Raw genomic sequence first — 19,400 nt, forward strand, 5'->3', positions numbered from 1 at the left:
TATGGCTACCGACGACCACATGACGATGGCTGCCGTATTCCGCTCAGCGATAGCGTTCCGAACAGCCAATCAGAGTCCGAGCGTGCGAACTTTAGCTTCTGACCCTCAATTGTACGGGAGCTAAAGGGATTGGTTACTTTTCTCATTAGAAAAATCGCTATACTCTGTGCCGGTGTAACGTGACAGGTGAGAAACCGTCTTGAGTGGGTAAAGTACTGTATTAATGTTAATGCTGATCGCGTTATTTAGTGTATTTGTCCATTTCTAACTTCACGACCACTTGTCGGTATATCAGATTGCCTCAGGCAAAGTAGAGCTTACACAACCCGTACTTATTCTGTTTGTGAATGATGGAATCGGATAATTAGAGCCCAAAGAAATATTCTACAGGAAAATGGCACGTTATTATTTATTGTGTGTATATATATATATATATATATATATATAGCACCATCATATTATGTAGCGCTGTACAATGGGCAGACAGGACAAAGTAGTATATAACATAACAATTTGATTTACAGAAACAGCACGTGAGGAGTGCCTTTACAATCTAGATATGTGAACAGTCTGAACAACTTAAATAATAGCGACAGGCAAATCATTGCGCAGATCTGTCACATTAGACATGTCATTATTGTAAGTGTCTTATATAAAAACCGAAGCCCTCCTTGTATAACGCATGTTTCAGGATGCTTTCACCGGATATTTGCATTTGAGTCTCTGTTAGTGACTCGCAGAAATAAATCCACTTTAACTCTTAGTAGATCACTAAGAGGTGACATTATTATTTACATTACTGACTATTGTACAATAGGCAATAATCCGTAATGTAATCAATGTGACATACAATTAATTGAATTATTATTAGTAATAATAACGCAATTAACTTAACTTCAGTGTGAAAGCCGTTTGTTATCAATTTTACTTTGGGGTGATTGTTACTAAATTGATACTTGCCTAAGTTACTTTAAAGTCCATAAGTATCACCACGCAGTGAACTAATAAAAATGAAAGTTACATCACAGCGGCATGCTGACTAGTAAATAATAGTTATTAGTTTAGTAGCTTAAACACACTGAAGTAAAATTCATTGAATTATATTTTTACAATCAAGTTACTTAATGGCATCATTTTATCTCTTGAGGGTGTTTACATCATATGATGTCAGCATCCTGTTTGTTTTGTGTGTTTTTCACAATTATATGTTAGGTTTCATGAATAATGTCAATAACAAAAGTTATGGTGGGTAAAGGTGATATAAAACCTTTCCACTTAAAATTAAGGGGGTAGTAGAAGCATTTTTTAATTATTTAATTTTAAGTGGAAGGGTTTTCCATCATCTGACCATGAGTGGTGATCTGGTTACTGCACCTCTTACCCGAGTTTTGTCTTAAAGGCTGTCTTGTACAGCGGACAATTACTTTCAAGGGATCCACGTATAAAGTGGATATAGAGGCAAAAGGTGATCATTGTTGACCTTATTTGCATGCGCCTACCCAGAATCCCTTGTGGTTGTGGCAGCACCATGAGATTTCTGGGGGAAAAAACAAGCCGTCTGGTGTCTGTAGATGAGTGATGAATAATGTCAGAATCATTTTTAAATGATGGTATTTGAATGTTGTTCCAAAATTAATTTTTAATAATAATTCTGTGCTCAACACTGATATATAAGACACCCTGGTGGGTACCAAAAAATCTCGGGTATAATACGCGTATAAGTGTAACTTTACACACAATTTTGTAGATAAAAATGATGCACTTGTATTTAATATGCATCCCTAACTCAAGGTTCACAGGTTATTTCTACAAAATGAAGACATTTATATATACCCACACTCGCATATACTGACACTTGTACATGTACACACTTAAATTCACTCCATTCCTCACATACACACACATCAGCAGAAGGCCCATGCCTTGTGGTCCAGCGAACGGGTCTGTTCTCCTGCTCCCTCGTAGTCCTCTTCTTCAGTCTCCAATAGTGGCGAGCATGGCCACCGGCAAAGCCCTCTCCATTGGTGTTCCCTCGCCCCAGCATGCTGACCGAGTCTGATGGCCAGGATATGACATCACTTCCCGGTTCTCAGACGCAGCCAGTGTGAGAAGTGTGGCGCTGCAGTGATGCAACCATGGCTATTATTATTATTTGATTTATTATGGTTTAATATACCCCCTTTTCAGTAAACTGTGCCCATCTTACTCGAGATTTTATGGTATGTGTGGAGCTGTAAGCACAGAAAAAATATGCAATAGTGGCCTAAAATCTTCAAAGCAGTGCATTAGGGTGCTGTGGGAGTGTTATTACCAGAACACTGTGATGGAGTACTCCTGTCTAATTGCACATTAGAGCGCTGAATCTGTTACATGGGAGGGAATAATGTGGCCCAAACCATTAAAAAAGCCCTTCAGGTTGCAAATGTTGCATAAAGCTTTTTTTTTTTTCTTTCTTTTTTTGTGTACAATGATTATGGATTAAAGTTACTTGCTTTATGAGTCGTTACCGGCGTTTGGCTATTTACTTTCTACCAAAACCATTCATTACAGTGAAAGAACGCACCAAACCGATAGAAGGCTTGTTTACTTCATCTAATGTGAGTACAAGGTACAATCTTTTTTTTTTTTTTTTTTTGTCTATTTATAGTGCTAGCGTTTTAATTTACTGTGGTCGTATTGTAACATATGAATAAGGAACAATGAGCAGAAATATTCCGATGGTACCTGTGGTGATTCCACCAATGTTATCAAAATTACCGTTTGTATGTTCATTATTTGGTTGAACTATACCTGCATGTCCCAAACCACATTGTGTCCCTTTTTGTCACTTCTTTATTACACTAATAAAATCCAAGTTATTTTTAAAGAGCTTTACCTGCCTATATTCAAATAGTAGCATGCAAAACACATGGTAAACAAATATTACAATTACTACAATTAGAAGTCTGCTTAAACAATGTCTGGCCTTTTAATAGCATTTTTGGAAGCAGACTCAATAAGGTAATAAATGTCTTAATGGCTTTCTACACTAAACTGCCAAAATGTATGGTTTCAAAAAGTACATATTTTGTAATTTGGTTTAGCCTTAGTGTAATTACTCATTGTGCAAATGAGCCAAAAAACAGTTCAGACAATTTTTTTGTGATTTGGCCCTTTGAGTTTCGGACCAAATTCAGGAATGGAATTTGTTGTTGCTCACGCTCTTTCACACTTTTCATACAAAGCAACAGAACGCAAATGAAAATTCAGAGCTCTCTGCTTAATTTTTATTTGTTTCGTCTTTGTACAAACTAACAAAACATTTTCTTATGAATCAGAATGCACAAGTCTTGTAAATAAGACCGGAGGAAAATGTAGTTGTCCACAGAGCCATCAATTCCTTTATTCCTGTATTTAATGTGAGATACCGCCATATAAGCAGGAGGCAGCTGGATCTAAATATTTTTGTGTTGAAACATGTACAAACCTAGAATTTTATGGTGTATAAGAACCATTTGGCCTCTCTCACTCCCCCTCCCGTCCTGAAAGAGAAAAGCAGAAAAAAAAAAAGTTAGTCCATTTAAAAAATATTAAATATATCTTTAAAATAATAATATAAATAATACAAAAAAATATATAATGTGAGCTGTGATGTCACTGGCATGTTCAGGAGGTCCCTAGGAGGACCTCTAACCATTTCTGTGTAAAAATAATATATAAAAAATGTCAAAAAATTTAAAAAAAATATATATATAAAAAAATATTAAAAAACCTTACTTCCCATTGCCCTAGCATAACATCTAGCCAGTATAACCCTCCTGCTCCCGTTCACAACCCCCAAACCCGTTAAGCCATAGGCATAAAAATTATACAAAATTGTACACCTAATAATATGCTCCCTGGTGCTGGGAAAGTCTGGAAAATCTATATAAATTGGGTATTTCTGAAATCAGGACACCTGAATTAATAAACTTGGAGGTGATTTTCCATCACTTTACCTAATTTTGTGAGGATTCAGAGGGAAAATGTAAAACAAAATTAGTTTATTTTTCTAATCTTCGCTTGTTTTTACTAAATTAAAAAACAATATATAGTTTACATGGGTACACTATTCACAGAAAAAGAGAATCGTTGCTAAACCGACATACCCCAAAAATGGCAAAATTGCTCTGGGCTTTGAGGTACCAAAAACCCCTGGGATTGAAGGGGTTAAGGGAAAAACACACACTTCTTATCTTGCACGTTCAAAGCAGATAATGCTGTCAGTGGGGAATTGAGACAAGACCACCAATAAACAATGAATGTTTACACATAGGGACCAATGAAAGTTCGTGAGTGAGTGTAAACACCTGGCTCTGGGGTGGGGATAAGACAACAAGCAGAGGAGAGTCGGTCTCTAATCAGTGACCAAATGGAGAGGTGCCTACCTTCCCCATGTTAAGCTATGGAGAAGACCAATCACATTAAAACTTTGTGGCAGGGTGACCAATCGACGTAGCGCCAAACACTCTTGGTTTTGAGACCGGCAACCTGACCGAACCCAGCATCTCTCTTAACCTATATTTCTGTATTACAATCTAATTGTTGTCATACAAACTGATTCTTGCATGTCTCTGTGATTACTGTGATGTTTTGAAGTGAAACAGATGGCATCTTTAATACTTTTTGAGTAAACTAGTTTATTTCAGTGAGTGTAACAGTGTAAACTAGCTTTCAGGATGTATCCCCACTTTTCCATTTGCTTTTTACAGAGCAGTTGGTGTTCTACCATGTGTGGCACGCTAAAAAAGAGGTTTTTGCTACTGTACGGCACACAGCAAGGGCAGGCTAAAGCTATTGCAGAGGAAATAGGCCAACAGGCAGATCACCATGGATTAGTAGCGGATATTCATTGTCTTAAAGATATAAATAAGGTGAGACTCTAAAATGTGGTACACTACTTTTTGAAAATTGGGTATACAATAGCAAATGAAAGGATTTAGCAATTTTGGTGAATGTATGGTTTAAACAGCTAACTTGGTAAAAATGGGATTTGAACGTAATATTTAGAGCCCCTAAAAACAATTGTTGCTGGCACTCACTTTAGATATCGTATAGATGAGTGCATAATAATAATATAATATTAACGTTGACCATCTTAGTTAATACCCACAGTTCATGCAGAGTTCAAGGGATTTTTCATTCCGTTGCCTAAACCTAACCAATTACCTCGGAAAGATCGCTGATTAGAAAGCCCAAATGGTACAGAGGACAACTACAGTGTTTATAAACAACGAGACTGGGCTCCAGTAAAAGAGAGATGATACCATGACATCTGTATCCATGGGTCACACTGATGCCTGTAATGAGTAAACCATAACCATACAATAGTGGGTTAGAGATACAAAGCATTGTGTTACCATGACAATAGCAAGATACAACCTGCTAAAAAGCTGAGTAACACTAGTCACTAAATAAAATTAAATAATGGTACCCTTATCTTAATGATTTGTTAACTTGTAGGCCTATGGCACTAACCTTAAAGAGGCGCTCCCTTGTATAGTAGGGGTTTCAAATGGACTATCCCTTTTTTGGGGGGTGTGATGTAGAGCTGATTAATATTGCTCCGTATATATTGTGTGTTTTTCTTGTTCAAAGAATATGCTATAATAGTTAACATTGTTAAAATAATTTCTAGTTCAGCTTAGAAAAAGAAAGATGTCCTGTGGTTATTGTTGTCTCTACAACTGGCAGTGGTGATCCACCAGACAATGCTTTAAAGTTTATGAAAAAAATTAAAAACAAGGAGCTGGCAGAAGATCATTTTTCTCATCTGAGGTATGGATTGCTAGGTAGGTATTCAATGCACAACAGTATTCCTTAGCATAGTAATGACGTAACAACACAATTGTAACACTTTAGCACAACTTTTAACATTTAAAAAATACAGTCTATGCACTGCTAGCTCTCTAATGGGTTGGTGTGGGTTTTTTTTGGCCTAATTGTCTGCTTTTCTTCCATTGACAGCTCATTGAGTCTCATATTAAGGTCATCTCTCAGTCAATTGTACAATTACTTTGATGTAAATATTCTCAAATTAAAGCTGAGATTCGGCACTGTAGTGGCATGTTGATTGTTTCATTTCAATTCCATTGTGGTGGCAGACATAGCCAAAATTATTCAAATTGTGTCATATCAAGAGATTTATTTTATGCATATCATGAGGGATATTTAAATTAACGATGACTTTTATTAATGATTAAATATATTGCTCTAGAATAAAACCCTAAAACAAACTGGGGTCAAAATTGGAGTAATACATACTATATAATAGAGCCCTGGGCTGGGCTGTTTTCTTAATCCATGGTAACATGTAAAAATAATTGCCCACTGCTTTCGCCATCAGTGAAAAGTTTATTTTTATGAGAGAGTATTAAAATTAGCACTATATATTGCAGGGAAAGAGTTAAAATACTGGCATTTTAAAAGCCCATGAAGTGTCTAGTTTTTTTTTTGTGTGTGTTTTTTTTTTTTTTTTTTAATGTATGATTTGATGGGATAAATGCAATTGGCTGGATTCAAAGATGTTTAAAAAATAGGACATGGGCACAGACTGAGCAGATCTTTACCCCCCAAACAACCCAAAGAATCCATGCATGGGTGGTATCACTGTACTCAATTGCTGCACACATAGTGGGGTGTTTGACAGTGACATATACTAGGAGCTGGAAATTCATATCCGAGTTACACTCTGTGTTTGTGGGGTGGGTGGGGCACAAAAAAAACTACCACAAAGTTTCACAAAGGCTAGTAGTCATGGAAAGGGTTAAAATACTAGCATTCAAATACCCTGGGGTTTCTGGTTTTAAAAAAAATATAGGGTTTGATGTAGGGCAGAAACAACTAATCGATATAATCGATAATGAAAATCGTTGCCAACGATTTTCATTATCTATTAGTCGAATTGATTTTTATCGATTTTATCCTTATATAATCCGACCTCAAACAGAGATCGGATTATAACACTAGAATCCAGATCCCCCGCAACACTGCAGGGGACCTGGATTCCCCTCACTGTCGGCCGGTCTCTCACTTCCGTCTCTCTCCCCCCTCCCATACACCCCTCTGACTCCTCCCCCCTCCCATACACTGCTCTGCCTCTCTCCCGACTCCCTGGTGCTTTGTGAACCTCCGTTGCTGACAGGCACTTTCACTGCAGCTTCATAGAAGCCTCAGCGTAAGTGAAGGTGAGTAACGGAGGCTGTCTGTGCGATGCAAACCCCCACCAGCTGACAGAGAGGATGATCCTCTGCAGGAGACCTCGATTCTCTGTCAGCCGGTGGGGGTCTGCATCGCACAGCCTCCGTTACTCACCTTCACTTACGCTGAGGCTTCTATGAAGCTGCAGTGAAAGTGCCTGTCAGCAACGGAGGTTCACAAAACACCAGGGAGTCGGGAGAGAGGCAGAGGGGTGTATGGGAGGGGGAGGAGTCAGAGGGGTGTATGGGAGGGGGAGGAGGCAGAGTGGTGTATGGGTGAGTTATAGTGGTGTATGGGGGGTATAATGAATTTCAGGGAGGCAGAATGGCATATCTGGGGGAGTTAGAGTGGTGTATAGGAGAGGTAGAGTGGTCTATGGGGGGTATAATGAATTTCAGAGTGGCATATCTGGGGGAGGCAGAGTGGTGAATCGGAGAATTTCAGGGTGGTGCAGGGCATTTATGGGAAGCGGAGTGGCATATCAGGGTGCACAGTGGCATATAGGGAGGTATAAGGCATAAATTGGGGCGAGTGGCATATTGGAAATTATAAGGCATATAGGGGGTATAAGGCATATCTGGGGGTAATAGGTATATCAGGGGGCTCAGTTGCATATCACTGGCATAAAGGAGTATAAGGCATATCGGGGGCACAGTGGCATATCAGGAGGCACAGTGGAATCTCTGGCATATAAGAGCTATAAGGCATATATGGGGCAGAGTGGCAAGCTGGGGGTCAGATGTGCATAACTGGGGGCAGTTTGGTAAATAAAAGAAAATATAAACAAGGCTTTTTTCTCAGTTTTTATTAAATATGAAAAAAAGTTAACATATGAATTAATATTTACTAATAACTTTGTATTAAAACCTAGTTTGAGAAACACTGCGTTTGGGTTCTTGTAGCTTTTATTATTATGTCAGTAAAATAACAAGGTGAATAGCGAGAGGCCATTGCAATAAAGAGATGAAAGTGTAAATTGTACGTTTTTTATTACATTATTTTAAATAAAAAAAAAATTGCATTTTTTTAATCGATTAATCGAAAAAATAATCGGCCAACTAATGGATTATTAAAATAATCGTTAGTTGCAGCCCTAGTTTGATGGAGTAAGTTAAGTTTACCAGCTTCAAAGATGTCCCAACTAAGACATGAGACAGTATGACCAGATTTTAAAAAAAATAATGCCCAAAAACTTGCAAAAAACATAAGAACATTGGGTATGAAAAATGAGGAAAATTGTATTTATTTTTCTCAATTTTTCACCATATCTTTTTATTTTTATAGTAAATTATATGATACAATCAAAATAACGGTATGTAAAGAAAGCCCTTCTTGTGCTAAAAAAACCTCAATATACAACTTGTGTGGGTGTACAGTAAATGAGAGAGGAAAATGATAGCTAAATACAAACAAAGCAAACCACATATTAAAGGGAATCTGTGTATTTATTCTCTCTCAACAGGTCAGGCTCATGTCACAATGATAAACAGTAGTAATCATGAGATATAAATCATTGTCTTTTGTAATTTATGTGCATGACTTACTGCAATCATGTCAAGAAATAACAATTATTTTGAAATAACACCATATATATAGTCGGAAAGCTGGCTAGCAAAACTGAACAAATATAGGCATCTTTAGAAAGATCGTTCTTTTATTATTATTTTATTTTTTTTATTGCTTTGCAGGACATAGTGGCTTGCTAAAATTGACAGAAACTCATTGTCTATAATATAACTTAAATACTTCATTGAGTTTTGAATGATTTTAATAATTTGCGATGGTCTGGTATAATGGGAGGGTACTGCCTTCTGCTCCCCTAGGGAAGAGTTGCCCTTATTAAAATAAATATATGCTTGTTGATAATCTGGACCACATTTCCCATTTCTTAGATAAACATTTATACATTTATGAAGTGAATTGTGGTTACCCAAATATATTATTTCTTCTCAGCACTGGGAGACTCTGAATATACTTATTTTTGTAATGGTGGAAAAATCATTGACCAACGACTTCAGGAACTGGGTGCAAAGCATTTTTATGGAACTGGTTATGCAGATGATTGTGTAGGGTAAGATTATTTATCACATATATTATAATTTTACTATTACTAGTAATCATGCAACATAAATGCCTTAAACTGTACAATAGTATATTTCAGACACATAAAAGCAAATTATTTTTCACATGTTTTATGGAACTCTGCTTATGATATCAGTTTTCTCTGTTATTTTGGTATGGCTATGTAATTTTTATGATGGTTAATCACACATTAAGAGAACGCTCTGCTAAAAGATCAATATTTAAGTACAGCTCTAGCTTCTAGGTCACTTACAGTGGTTTGTCATGTGCTCATGGAGGCAGAGATTGCCTTCAAATTCCACCTTTTACGCTATCATGTTCACGGGTTACATCTGTTAAGCCATTAGACGTATTTGTTTTTGATTTTTTATATACAAAAAGTCAGATATTGTTAGTACATTTAAAAATGGTTTTATATTCGATTTCCCCGAACATACTGCTCTCCCTGTAGTGAATAAACACCATAGTTTCCTGACCACTGTTTTAAGATGTTAATGATTAACTCATCACAATGATTGCACAAGTGTGTCACAATTTTTTTGTTTATTTAAAAAAACTACATCATGAACATTTATGTTTGTTTATATTGTGTGATCTAAAAAAGAAAAGACGTCATGGAAAAGCAAGTACCGTATTTTCCCAAGTATAAGACGCTCCCATGTATAACACTCACCTTAATTTTGGGGCCCGAAATTAAACAAATATATATATATATATATATATATATATATATATATATATTGCATAAAGTTATTGTACCAAGAGACGCTGCTGAGCAACACAGAGCTACCACCACTGTATAAGATGCACCCAGTTTTTGGACCCCAATTTTTTCTAAAAAAGGTGCATCTTATACATGGGCAAATACAGTAGTACTGACAGAATTAACTGTTATGGCCTGCGTCTTTTGTTTTCCTTAATTCCATGTTTTTCGTAATGTTGATTGCAGTTTGGAGCTTGTTGTAGATCCTTGGATTGAAGGCCTGTGGACTGCTCTAAAGAACGAATTCGCTTTGAGGACAGAAAATCAGGATATGGATGCCAGTACCGGTGATCATATTAATGTTAACAATATTAACCACAGGACATCTGAAGTACCAGAAGATTTGGACTTGCAAATACAGGCAATCCACCTAGAAGCAGCTTTTTCTTCAAATGGTTCATCAGATAAAGATATCCAGTTAGAGGCTCTAAACTCAGCTGAGCCTTCTCTTGTCCACTCAGTTCCTCCTCTCTCTCAGTGTAGCCTTAATGTGCCCGCTCTCTCTCCTCCATTCTTGGATGTTCTTATTCCAGACTGTAAAGGACAGGTAAGCACATGCAAATGTAAATGTAATTCAAATATGTGTTTCACTTTAGGTATAGCAAGTAAAACAAAGGAAGCCCAGTTCTTTAAGTAGAAGTCTGAAGAAGATATTCGGTATATTACTTTGCATATTATTGTCCGTGCTACAAAGCCTGCATTAATTTAGTTAGATCTTTATTTTTTTATGTGTATATTGTCTAGAGAAGTAGATGATAAAAGAAAAACCTAATCCCAGTGTAGCAAACATGTTTTGTTTAACCTGTGGAAAGTTTACTTATGCGGTTTGGGGGGGTGGGGGTTTACAGATGTGGATCTTGAAAATCTCATTACATTTATTTTGCCTTTTGGAGCAGAAATGCAGCATTTATTCAGTTGTTGATTACAGTGTGTATAACTAATTGTCTTTAACTATGTTTTTAGGAGATGGATCCCTCTGTGCTTTATCCAGAATATAATGTTTTTAAAGTCCCAATAAGTCTAGCAGAGAAACTAACCTCTGCAGATGCAGTGAAAGCAACCTGGATGCTGGAGCTTGACGTTTCAGTATGTAGATTACTTTTTTGTTTGCTGTGTTTTTCCTTGTTAACCCTGTGCAAAAATAAAAAACTTCTAGGAGGTAAATTCACTACAGGAATGTTTAAGAGGAGAGATTCTCTCCCTTCACTTCACTGCTTATTACGAAAGGCCAACTCTGGCAAGTCTGTCCAGAAATAAAGACAGAGCTGGCGCTATAGAATTCATAGTCCATTCGGTAAGGAGATTTCTAAGGAATCACACTGATTTAACTATACAGAGCCAGCAAAGCTCTCCTTGCGGCAGAAGCTCTCTCGTCTGGATCTTTTACAGGCGAGGTCAAACTACAACTCGCCTGTAAACTCATATCAACTCTTCCTCTTCCCTCCATTGTTAATCACCTTAACGGAGAACTCCCATTATTTTTTAATTCCTAGTATCACTAGAAGTATTGTATCTCTTTTTAAACCATTTTTGAATACTGTCACAGCTACATATTTGGGATTTTATAGTTGGCTTAATGTACTTAACATATTGCCCATAGTAAGCAATAGAAGGCTCAGTCTTAAGTAAGTGTGTCTGACTGGGTAATTAAGAAAGTCTGTGAAGGACTACATTAGCATTGCCATAAAGAATAAGCTTAGTGTGGTGTTTTATGCTGAAATAAAAAAAAATTCTGTGGGGAGACCCCCCCCCTTTAAAACATGCTGAAAAATGGTGCAAGTGAATGTTGCTAAGATGAACCAAATGGCTCTTTTGGTGACCTTGTCATTTCAGAACACGGACATTGAGTGGCAGCCAGGAGATTCATTTTGCGTAGTTTGTCCCAATCCTCCATCAGAAGTCGAAGAACTGCTTCAGAGGCTTGGACTCTTGGCAAAGAAGGACTTTCAAGTTTCTATAGGCGTTAAATCCAACACAAAAAAGAAGGGTACGTTCCGTTGCTTTATCCTCTGTATGTGGGAATGGATTTTGTAATGGCTTTATCCCAGATATGACCCTTCCTAAATAAATTTTTAACAAAAAGGTAACAGAAAGATGGAAAATGCGCAGCCAGTTTGGAGGGCAAAGCAGCATACTAGTAATGTGTAAAGAAATGTATTGTAGAAGCATTTTGAACTCCTTAACTATTTTAATACATGTTGAAACAACATAACTTCTGAGCACATCAACATTTAGTTTCTTAACTAGAACCCTGAGTTAAGGATCCTTCCCATTGCTATTATCCGTCCCAAATTTGCTAAGGCAGTCAAAACAACTGCCCTTGTATTGGAATGCTGGGAAAGGGTTGGCACTAATAAAGGGAAACTAATAAAGAACTTTGATGTGACCTTTGCGTAAATTCCAATATGCTTATTATTATTTTATTTTCATTAAAATTAACAGTGCCTGTACTAAATCAGGAATTCATGTTTGGATCAAATGCCCAGACAACAGGACTTCTTTTTTGTGTTTTAAAATACAAATTTATACTTTTAATTTAACATTATAGCTTTATAGTGCATGGTTTTTGTATATACTGGACTTTATCATTAATATATGTTTTTGTCCATAGGAGCCTCGTTGCCCAGTTATATTCCTGAGAAATGTTCTTTGCAATTTTTATTAACTTGGTGCCTTGAAATAAGAGCTATTCCTAAGAAGGTAAACACCCTGCCTATTAGTTTTTGCATGTTTTTCTAAAAATCATAGTAAAATATGGAGACCCATTTTTAAAAGGAGAAAAGTCTGCAAGAAAATGTATAGTTTCCTAAAACAGAGTGTTAGGTTCTCTATCTACCTGACTACAGAGCCACTGATAAATACAGGCAATGGTGTTGAATGTATCTATTGCTTAATTAGAATTTCTGTGTTAAGTGCCAAAAATCTACAATTTCAATCTTGGATCTGATTTAGACTGTTGGCATTGCAAAAAAAATACATGACAGGTTTTATTTGTTTATATTTTCATTGTTCCCAGATCCAGGCCTTCAGTGTTGTGGACAGATTATTTTACAAAAAGACAATATAAACATTGACAGGAAATAAGTACCATTCAACCTATCTAGTCTGCACGTTGTGAATGCTTACCTTTAATCATTATCGGTTCTTGGTCTTGTCTTAGCTTCATTATTGCCATATGCCTATCCCAGGGCCCTACAAACCCCAGGGTTTTGCAGATTTGCCTTCATGAATCCGACCCCCATGCTTTCCTGTGAGGGAGGGATGTAGCGGATACCGGTAACACAAAGCACTCGCCTTACTGTGCCCCCACAGGAAAGCATAGGGTACCAGATTCACAATGGCAGAAGAAGGCATGGCTGCTCTCCACAAGGTTAGAGAGGGAGGGCCGGTGGGAGTAGTATATGTGAGTGTGTGTACTGTAGTGTCAGAGTCGGTGTGTGTGTGTATGTATGGTGATGGAGTCAGCGTGTGCATGTGTATACTGTAGTGTCAGAGTCGGTGTGTGTGTATATATATATATATATACGATGTCAAAAAATAGAGTATTGCAGAGTATGCGGTGATACCTTTTTTATTGGACTAACATAATATTAAAAAGACAAGCTTTCGAGAGTTATCCTCCCTTCATCAGGTCTGAAGCAATACTAATCAACATGATAGAGGTTACAACTTAAAACAAGTGATGGTATAAGGTGGGGGGGGTTGAGTGGGGTGTCGTAAATAATAGGTCTGGAGGTGAGAAATGCAGAGAGGTGGAGAGATAACCCAGGGACAGAACAAATAAACTTAGGGAACCAATAACCACAGTAAAACATCAAAGATAACAGCAATTAGACATTGGATGACTAGATGAAGTTCATATGAAGTTCTGGTAGTGTGTAAGGAAACCAGAATCCACATTAAGTCCCTCTTTTATGGTGTTAAAATGTGTAATCATTTTCATCTCAAATGTTTTTCTTTCCTGAGAGTCTCTGAAATTTCCTTTGAGTACTTTAATTTTTAGGTTTTGGATGGAGTGATTGTTCTGTGTGAAATGATGTCCTACCGGGGTGCAATATTTTTCTTCCTCATGGTTTTTGATGGAGCTTCGGTGCAGGTTCATTCTAAGGTGCAGCTTAAGCCCAGTTTCTCCAATGTAGCACCCTTTGTCACATGCAGAGCATTGTATCATGTATACCACGTTTGCCAATGTACATGAGTAAGAATCTTTGATTCTGTATGTTTTGTTGTTGTGACTGGCTGTGTTGCTGTCACATATATGTTGGCAAAGTTTGCAGCGGGATTTGTTGCATGGTACAGTGCCATTCTGTGTACTGTAGGGTGCTACATTGGAGAGACTGGGCTTAAGCTGCACTTTAGAATAAACCTGCACCGAAGCTCCATCAAAAACCATGAGGAAGAAAAATATTGCACCCCGGTAGGACATCATTTCACACAGAACAATCACTCCATCCAAAACCTAAAAATTAAAGTACTCAAAGGAAATTTCAGAGACTCTCAGGAAAGAAAAACATTTGAGATGAAAATGATTACACATTTTAACACCATAAAAGAGGGACTTAATGTGGATTCTGGTTTCCTTACACACTACCAGAACTTCATATGAACTTCATCTAGTCATCCAATGTCTAATTGCTGTTATCTTTGATGTTTTACTGTGGTTATTGGTTCCCTAAGTTTATTTGTTCTGTCCCTGGGTTCTCTCTCTACCTCTCTGCATTTCTCACCTCCAGACCTATTATTTACGACACCCCACTCAACCCCCCCCACCTTATACCATCACTTGTTTTAAGTTGTAACCTCTATCATGTTGATTAGTATTGCTTCAGACCTGATGAAGGGAGGATAACTCTCGAAAGCTTGTCTTTTTAATATTATGTTAGTCCAATAAAAAAGGTATCACCGCATACTCTGCAATACTCTATTTTTTGACATCGTGTCTACTGGACTAATACGGCTTCACCCTTTTACATTATATATATATATATATATATAGTGCTTGAGTCAGTCTGTAATGTAGAGTTGGTTTGTATGTATGTAATTTTATATGTGTATAATGTGGTGCTAGCATGTATGGTGTTTATGTTACAGTATAGCATTAGCATGAGTGTGTATGTCAGCATATAGTGTTACAGTGCTGGAAAATAAAAACATGTTTAGAAAAGAAAAAAAATAAACTGACTCCTAGATACAAACCAAATTTGTCGACCCCTGGCCTGTCCCATGCATGTTTAAATTCCTTTACTGTATTAACCTCTACAACGGGTTTCACTCTCCTACAGATCCCAAAGAATGGTATATATTTCTTCATGGTTTGAGATTCTGTTTTGACCAGTAGATGTCAGTGTTGTACAACTGAAGGATGATGTGTTCAGAAAATTTTACAGAAAATAATTTGCATTATTACTACGGTAGTAGGAGGCATTTTTCCTTTACTATTGAATGGAAAGCAGACCACATTAACTTGCAACTCTTGAATGTTCAGCAATGTGTTAAGCAGATGTGTTTGCTAAGAAGTGGTTATTTGTGCACATTGATAAAAAACACCTTGCAAATTCACTTTCTACAGCCTTTAGTTTTGCCTGTTACAGACAAGGACATGCAATAAGTAGGGAAGGCGTTACCTCGGGAGCCCATGGACAGGCTCTACTTTCCCCTCTGCATGTGCCACGCATATGGCTGCTCATGGGCAAAGCTGTACTCTTCTCCTATGGAGAGGTCAATGAGGCAGTTTACGGAGGGTTCCTATTCTTCTACTTCTCTTTATAACTTCCTCTGTCCTGCCTTTTCAATTAGGTTTTTAACTTCTATATTAACTATCATGTATGCCTCTGATTTAAATTTCATAACCAAAATATCTCTCCTGAAAAACACGCACAGACATAACTACATTTTCCAAAATGTATCAGATCCAGGGTCTGCAGTCTTTTTTTTTTTTTTCTTTTTTTTACTAATCATTTTTTAATAATCATTCTGAGATTGCAAGGCTTTATTGAGCCCTCTTCAGGTTGCTGTAATCACTGCTTTTAACCCTCACACACACTATTTAGTTATTACCTTTTCTTACCCTCAAAACCGCTTGACCTTTTCCAGGGCAGTTTTTTCCATGGTCTGGCAACTGTGCCAGCGGAATCTTCCCCACTCCCTTAAGAGCACCGAACCCCTGGAATTCCCATACATGTCTCAGTAAAGCTGTGAGCTGTCAGGCAGCGGGTTTGTGTTTCTGGTGCTCCAGTGTACATCCCTTCCGCCGTACTTTACTGTCACACACAAGTCCTAATTTGCTTCTGCACCTCAACCATCTTTTCTGCATGGAGCACTCTGACAGGAGCCGCTGTGTCACATGCTGGACATCTCACCCTGGAAATTGTCAGTCATATGCAATAACTGCACTATTATTGGGATATCGCCTTCAGCCCCATCCATTGTGACTGGCAATTCTCAAGCCTTTCATGTGTTATAGATACAAGTTGTTTGTAGTAAATACTATCCTTTTCTGGTAAAATAATTGATACTGCGTGTACACTCATATTTCGGTATGGTGTTAAATAAATCTACAATTATGTATTTTAAAGAAATAATCTTATAGGTTACTCTAGAAAGGTTATAGAGAGAACCTTTTTATTTGTATTAAATGTTTTTTTTCTTAATGCTAATTTTCCTGTGTGTGTGTGTGTAATATATATATATATATATAATATATAATATTTTTATTTTTTTATTTTTTTTGTTTTGTTTTCGCAGGCTTTCTTACGTGCTTTGGTAGAGCATACTACAAATGTGTCTGAGAAGCGCAGACTGCAGGAACTATGTAGTAAACAAGGCAGTTCAGATTATAACCAGTTTATAAGAGACCAGGCAATCAGCCTTTTAGACCTTCTAACTGCCTTTCCAAGTTGCAGACCTCCACTGAGTGTATTAATAGGCAAGTAGTGATAACCCCAGTGCAATACAACTAAACACGGAAAAATGGTTGGGTTTAAAGATGAATTTATGGGCGTAAGTGAAAATAGTGGTCTTTCTATGACTGTATCACTTTCTACCACTCATTTGTGTTTTGTCAGTGTAAGAGAACCTTGCATGGGGCTGGAATTCTGTAGTGAGGACCAAGTTCTTTCTACCCCAGGGCTGGCTGCTCCCTCTGCAGTATCTCTTCGGTTTCCATCTGTTAGAAGGGAAAACATAGTGGTACCCATGTTTGTCCACTTAACAACAGGTCTTTTTCTACAAATGGCCCTCCTCCTGACCAATGGATAATTTCTTATCTTTGACATAATGCAAAGGGTGATCCAGCAATTGCAAAGGCTGTAATGTGAGATTCTGTTTCTTTAAGAAACTTACCAGTTTTTAAATACAACAGAGAGAAAAAGCAGGGGGTGCAGTTGTACAATAACCAGGACTGCTAGATTGAAGGTTTAGTTGGAAATTTTGGGAACTTCAAATTAGCCAAACACTCATGGGGGTCAGGAGGTTTTTGCTGACCTTCTGTCCCTCACCAGCTATTAAGGAGAAACATGTATACTGCATGCTTTTTGAATGTGGAAAGTTCTGTACATCTTGATAGCATAGCTGCCTAAATTCCTAGGTAATTTTCTTTCTTTTTTTTGCATTAGTATAGCAGTCCCCCCTTGCATGTAAAACTTATGTACATTTATACTGGCCAACACTTTTGCTACAGATGTATGCTATTTTTTTTTTTATTTTTTTTTCTCTCTTTAGAGTACCTTCCTAAATTACAAGCCAGACCGTATTCGGCTGCCAGGTAATAACACATTTATATTCATTGCTCTATTTTTCGATTTTAAATAATGCTGCAAAGAAAATACAAGTTTTGATTCCTGGAGAATACCATAAACTCCCACTCAAATGTTACCAACAAAGTTTTGCCTCTAAAGTACTGAGAGGCATTCCTGCTCTAATAACTACAGGCTATATGATGCACTAATACTTTTAATATATTTTATTGACAATAAGATATATTGTTTTGATGTATTTGTTTAAAACACAGGAAATATAATTAAGCATTTTGAATACTGTCTTTTACCCGGTAGAATTGAGAAAATACCTACATTTTCTGTGATTTTGTCAGTTTGTTCAAGGGACAGTTTCTCAGTTTTTAATGTTTCTCATATCCCCATTGAACAAGGTTGCATATTAAAGTACTTTTTAATATGCAGTCTTCATAAACCAAAAAATTAAAAAGTAAAACACACTTACCTGATGTTGAAACTGCATCTGTGTGTTTGGACAGACACCTGCTTGCAGTGTTCGCTAAGCCAGCGCTGGAGGTGACTGGCAGTAATTGTATATAGGGGAGGGTTCTGCTCAATCATTGCATTTGCAATAAGGAAATAGCAATAAATTCAATTAAATTCAATAGATTTGTTACCAAATTAGCAAAGCACGCAATCTGTTTTTGTGTCCCTGTTTTTTTAATATTATTCCTTAGTATCCTCTGTTAATAATGATAAATGTTTTTTTTTTAAAAGATACAACAGATGCACTAAAAAACTTCAGGGTTAATTGCTGCTTTTTGTTTTTACAGTATACATACATAGTATGTGAGTGTTCTTTGTACAGCGCTGTGGAATCTGTCAGCGCTTTATAAATAAAGTATAATAAGATTAATAAATAGTGACAGCCATGGGATAAATGTGACCACATTACTTCTTCGTTGCAGCTCCAACTTATTTTACCCTGGAAAGCTTCGTTTTGTTTTTAACGTAGTTGAATTACCATCTTACTTGGAAAGAACTGTGTCAAGGAAAGGTGTGTGCACTGGTTGGCTCTCTGAACTTAGTCCATTTAAAAATGCAAAACGTGAGGAGATGCCAGCAGTTGATCATAACAAGTCTGATCAAGGGGCTTTTCTTCCACTGGTAAGAGAATACATTTTACTGTGCAAAGGGCTTTTTGTGATCTCAATGTTTTCAATATATTGTTTACAAATCCTGCTTAAGACTGTTCAAGAGATGACCATTAATATGAATAAAATTGTAACCAATTTACACATGGTTGTTGCTCGAAAGGCCCAAATTTGAATAATTTAGAAAAAAGAAACCCTGAGTATAAGACTACCGTATAAGAAAAAAGTTTTATTAGTAAATATTAATTCACATGTAATCTCTTTTCATATTTAAGAAAAGTGCATTTTTTGTTTTCTTTGCCAACCTGTCCCCTACTTATGCACATCTGCCTCGCGGCTTGCTACTCTGCCCCTAGAAATGCCTTATACCCACTATATGCCAATCTGCCCCCTGATATGCCTCCCCACCCCCGCAATGCGCACAGACACCCTCCACTGCTATCCGACACTTCCGCCGGGGCTTCTATGACT

At 37.1% G+C, this 19,400-nt stretch overlaps 1 protein-coding gene across 1 annotated transcript in view; it reads left to right on the top strand.

The window, feature by feature from the left end:
- Positions 1-2,495: 2,495 nt before the first annotated feature.
- Positions 2,496-19,400, top strand: part of LOC149283167 (methionine synthase reductase-like) — a 22,313-nt gene continuing 5,408 nt past the window's right edge. Inside the window, exons 1-11 of the mRNA XM_089497899.1 lie at positions 2,496-2,597; positions 4,731-4,892; positions 5,657-5,810; positions 9,172-9,289; positions 10,250-10,610; positions 11,027-11,149; positions 11,897-12,050; positions 12,675-12,763; positions 16,808-16,988; positions 17,783-17,825; positions 18,744-18,942. Of these exons, the coding sequence (XP_089354025.1) occupies positions 2,496-2,597; positions 4,731-4,892; positions 5,657-5,810; positions 9,172-9,289; positions 10,250-10,610; positions 11,027-11,149; positions 11,897-12,050; positions 12,675-12,763; positions 16,808-16,988; positions 17,783-17,825; positions 18,744-18,942 (1,686 nt within the window). The remainder of the gene's footprint in view (positions 2,598-4,730; positions 4,893-5,656; positions 5,811-9,171; positions 9,290-10,249; positions 10,611-11,026; positions 11,150-11,896; positions 12,051-12,674; positions 12,764-16,807; positions 16,989-17,782; positions 17,826-18,743; positions 18,943-19,400) is intronic.

Source organism: Sceloporus occidentalis, unplaced genomic scaffold (assembly GCF_023333645.1).
Source record: "Sceloporus occidentalis isolate IW3139 unplaced genomic scaffold, rSceOcc1.0.p SCAF_110, whole genome shotgun sequence".
Taxonomy (NCBI): Eukaryota; Metazoa; Chordata; class Lepidosauria; order Squamata; family Phrynosomatidae; genus Sceloporus; species Sceloporus occidentalis.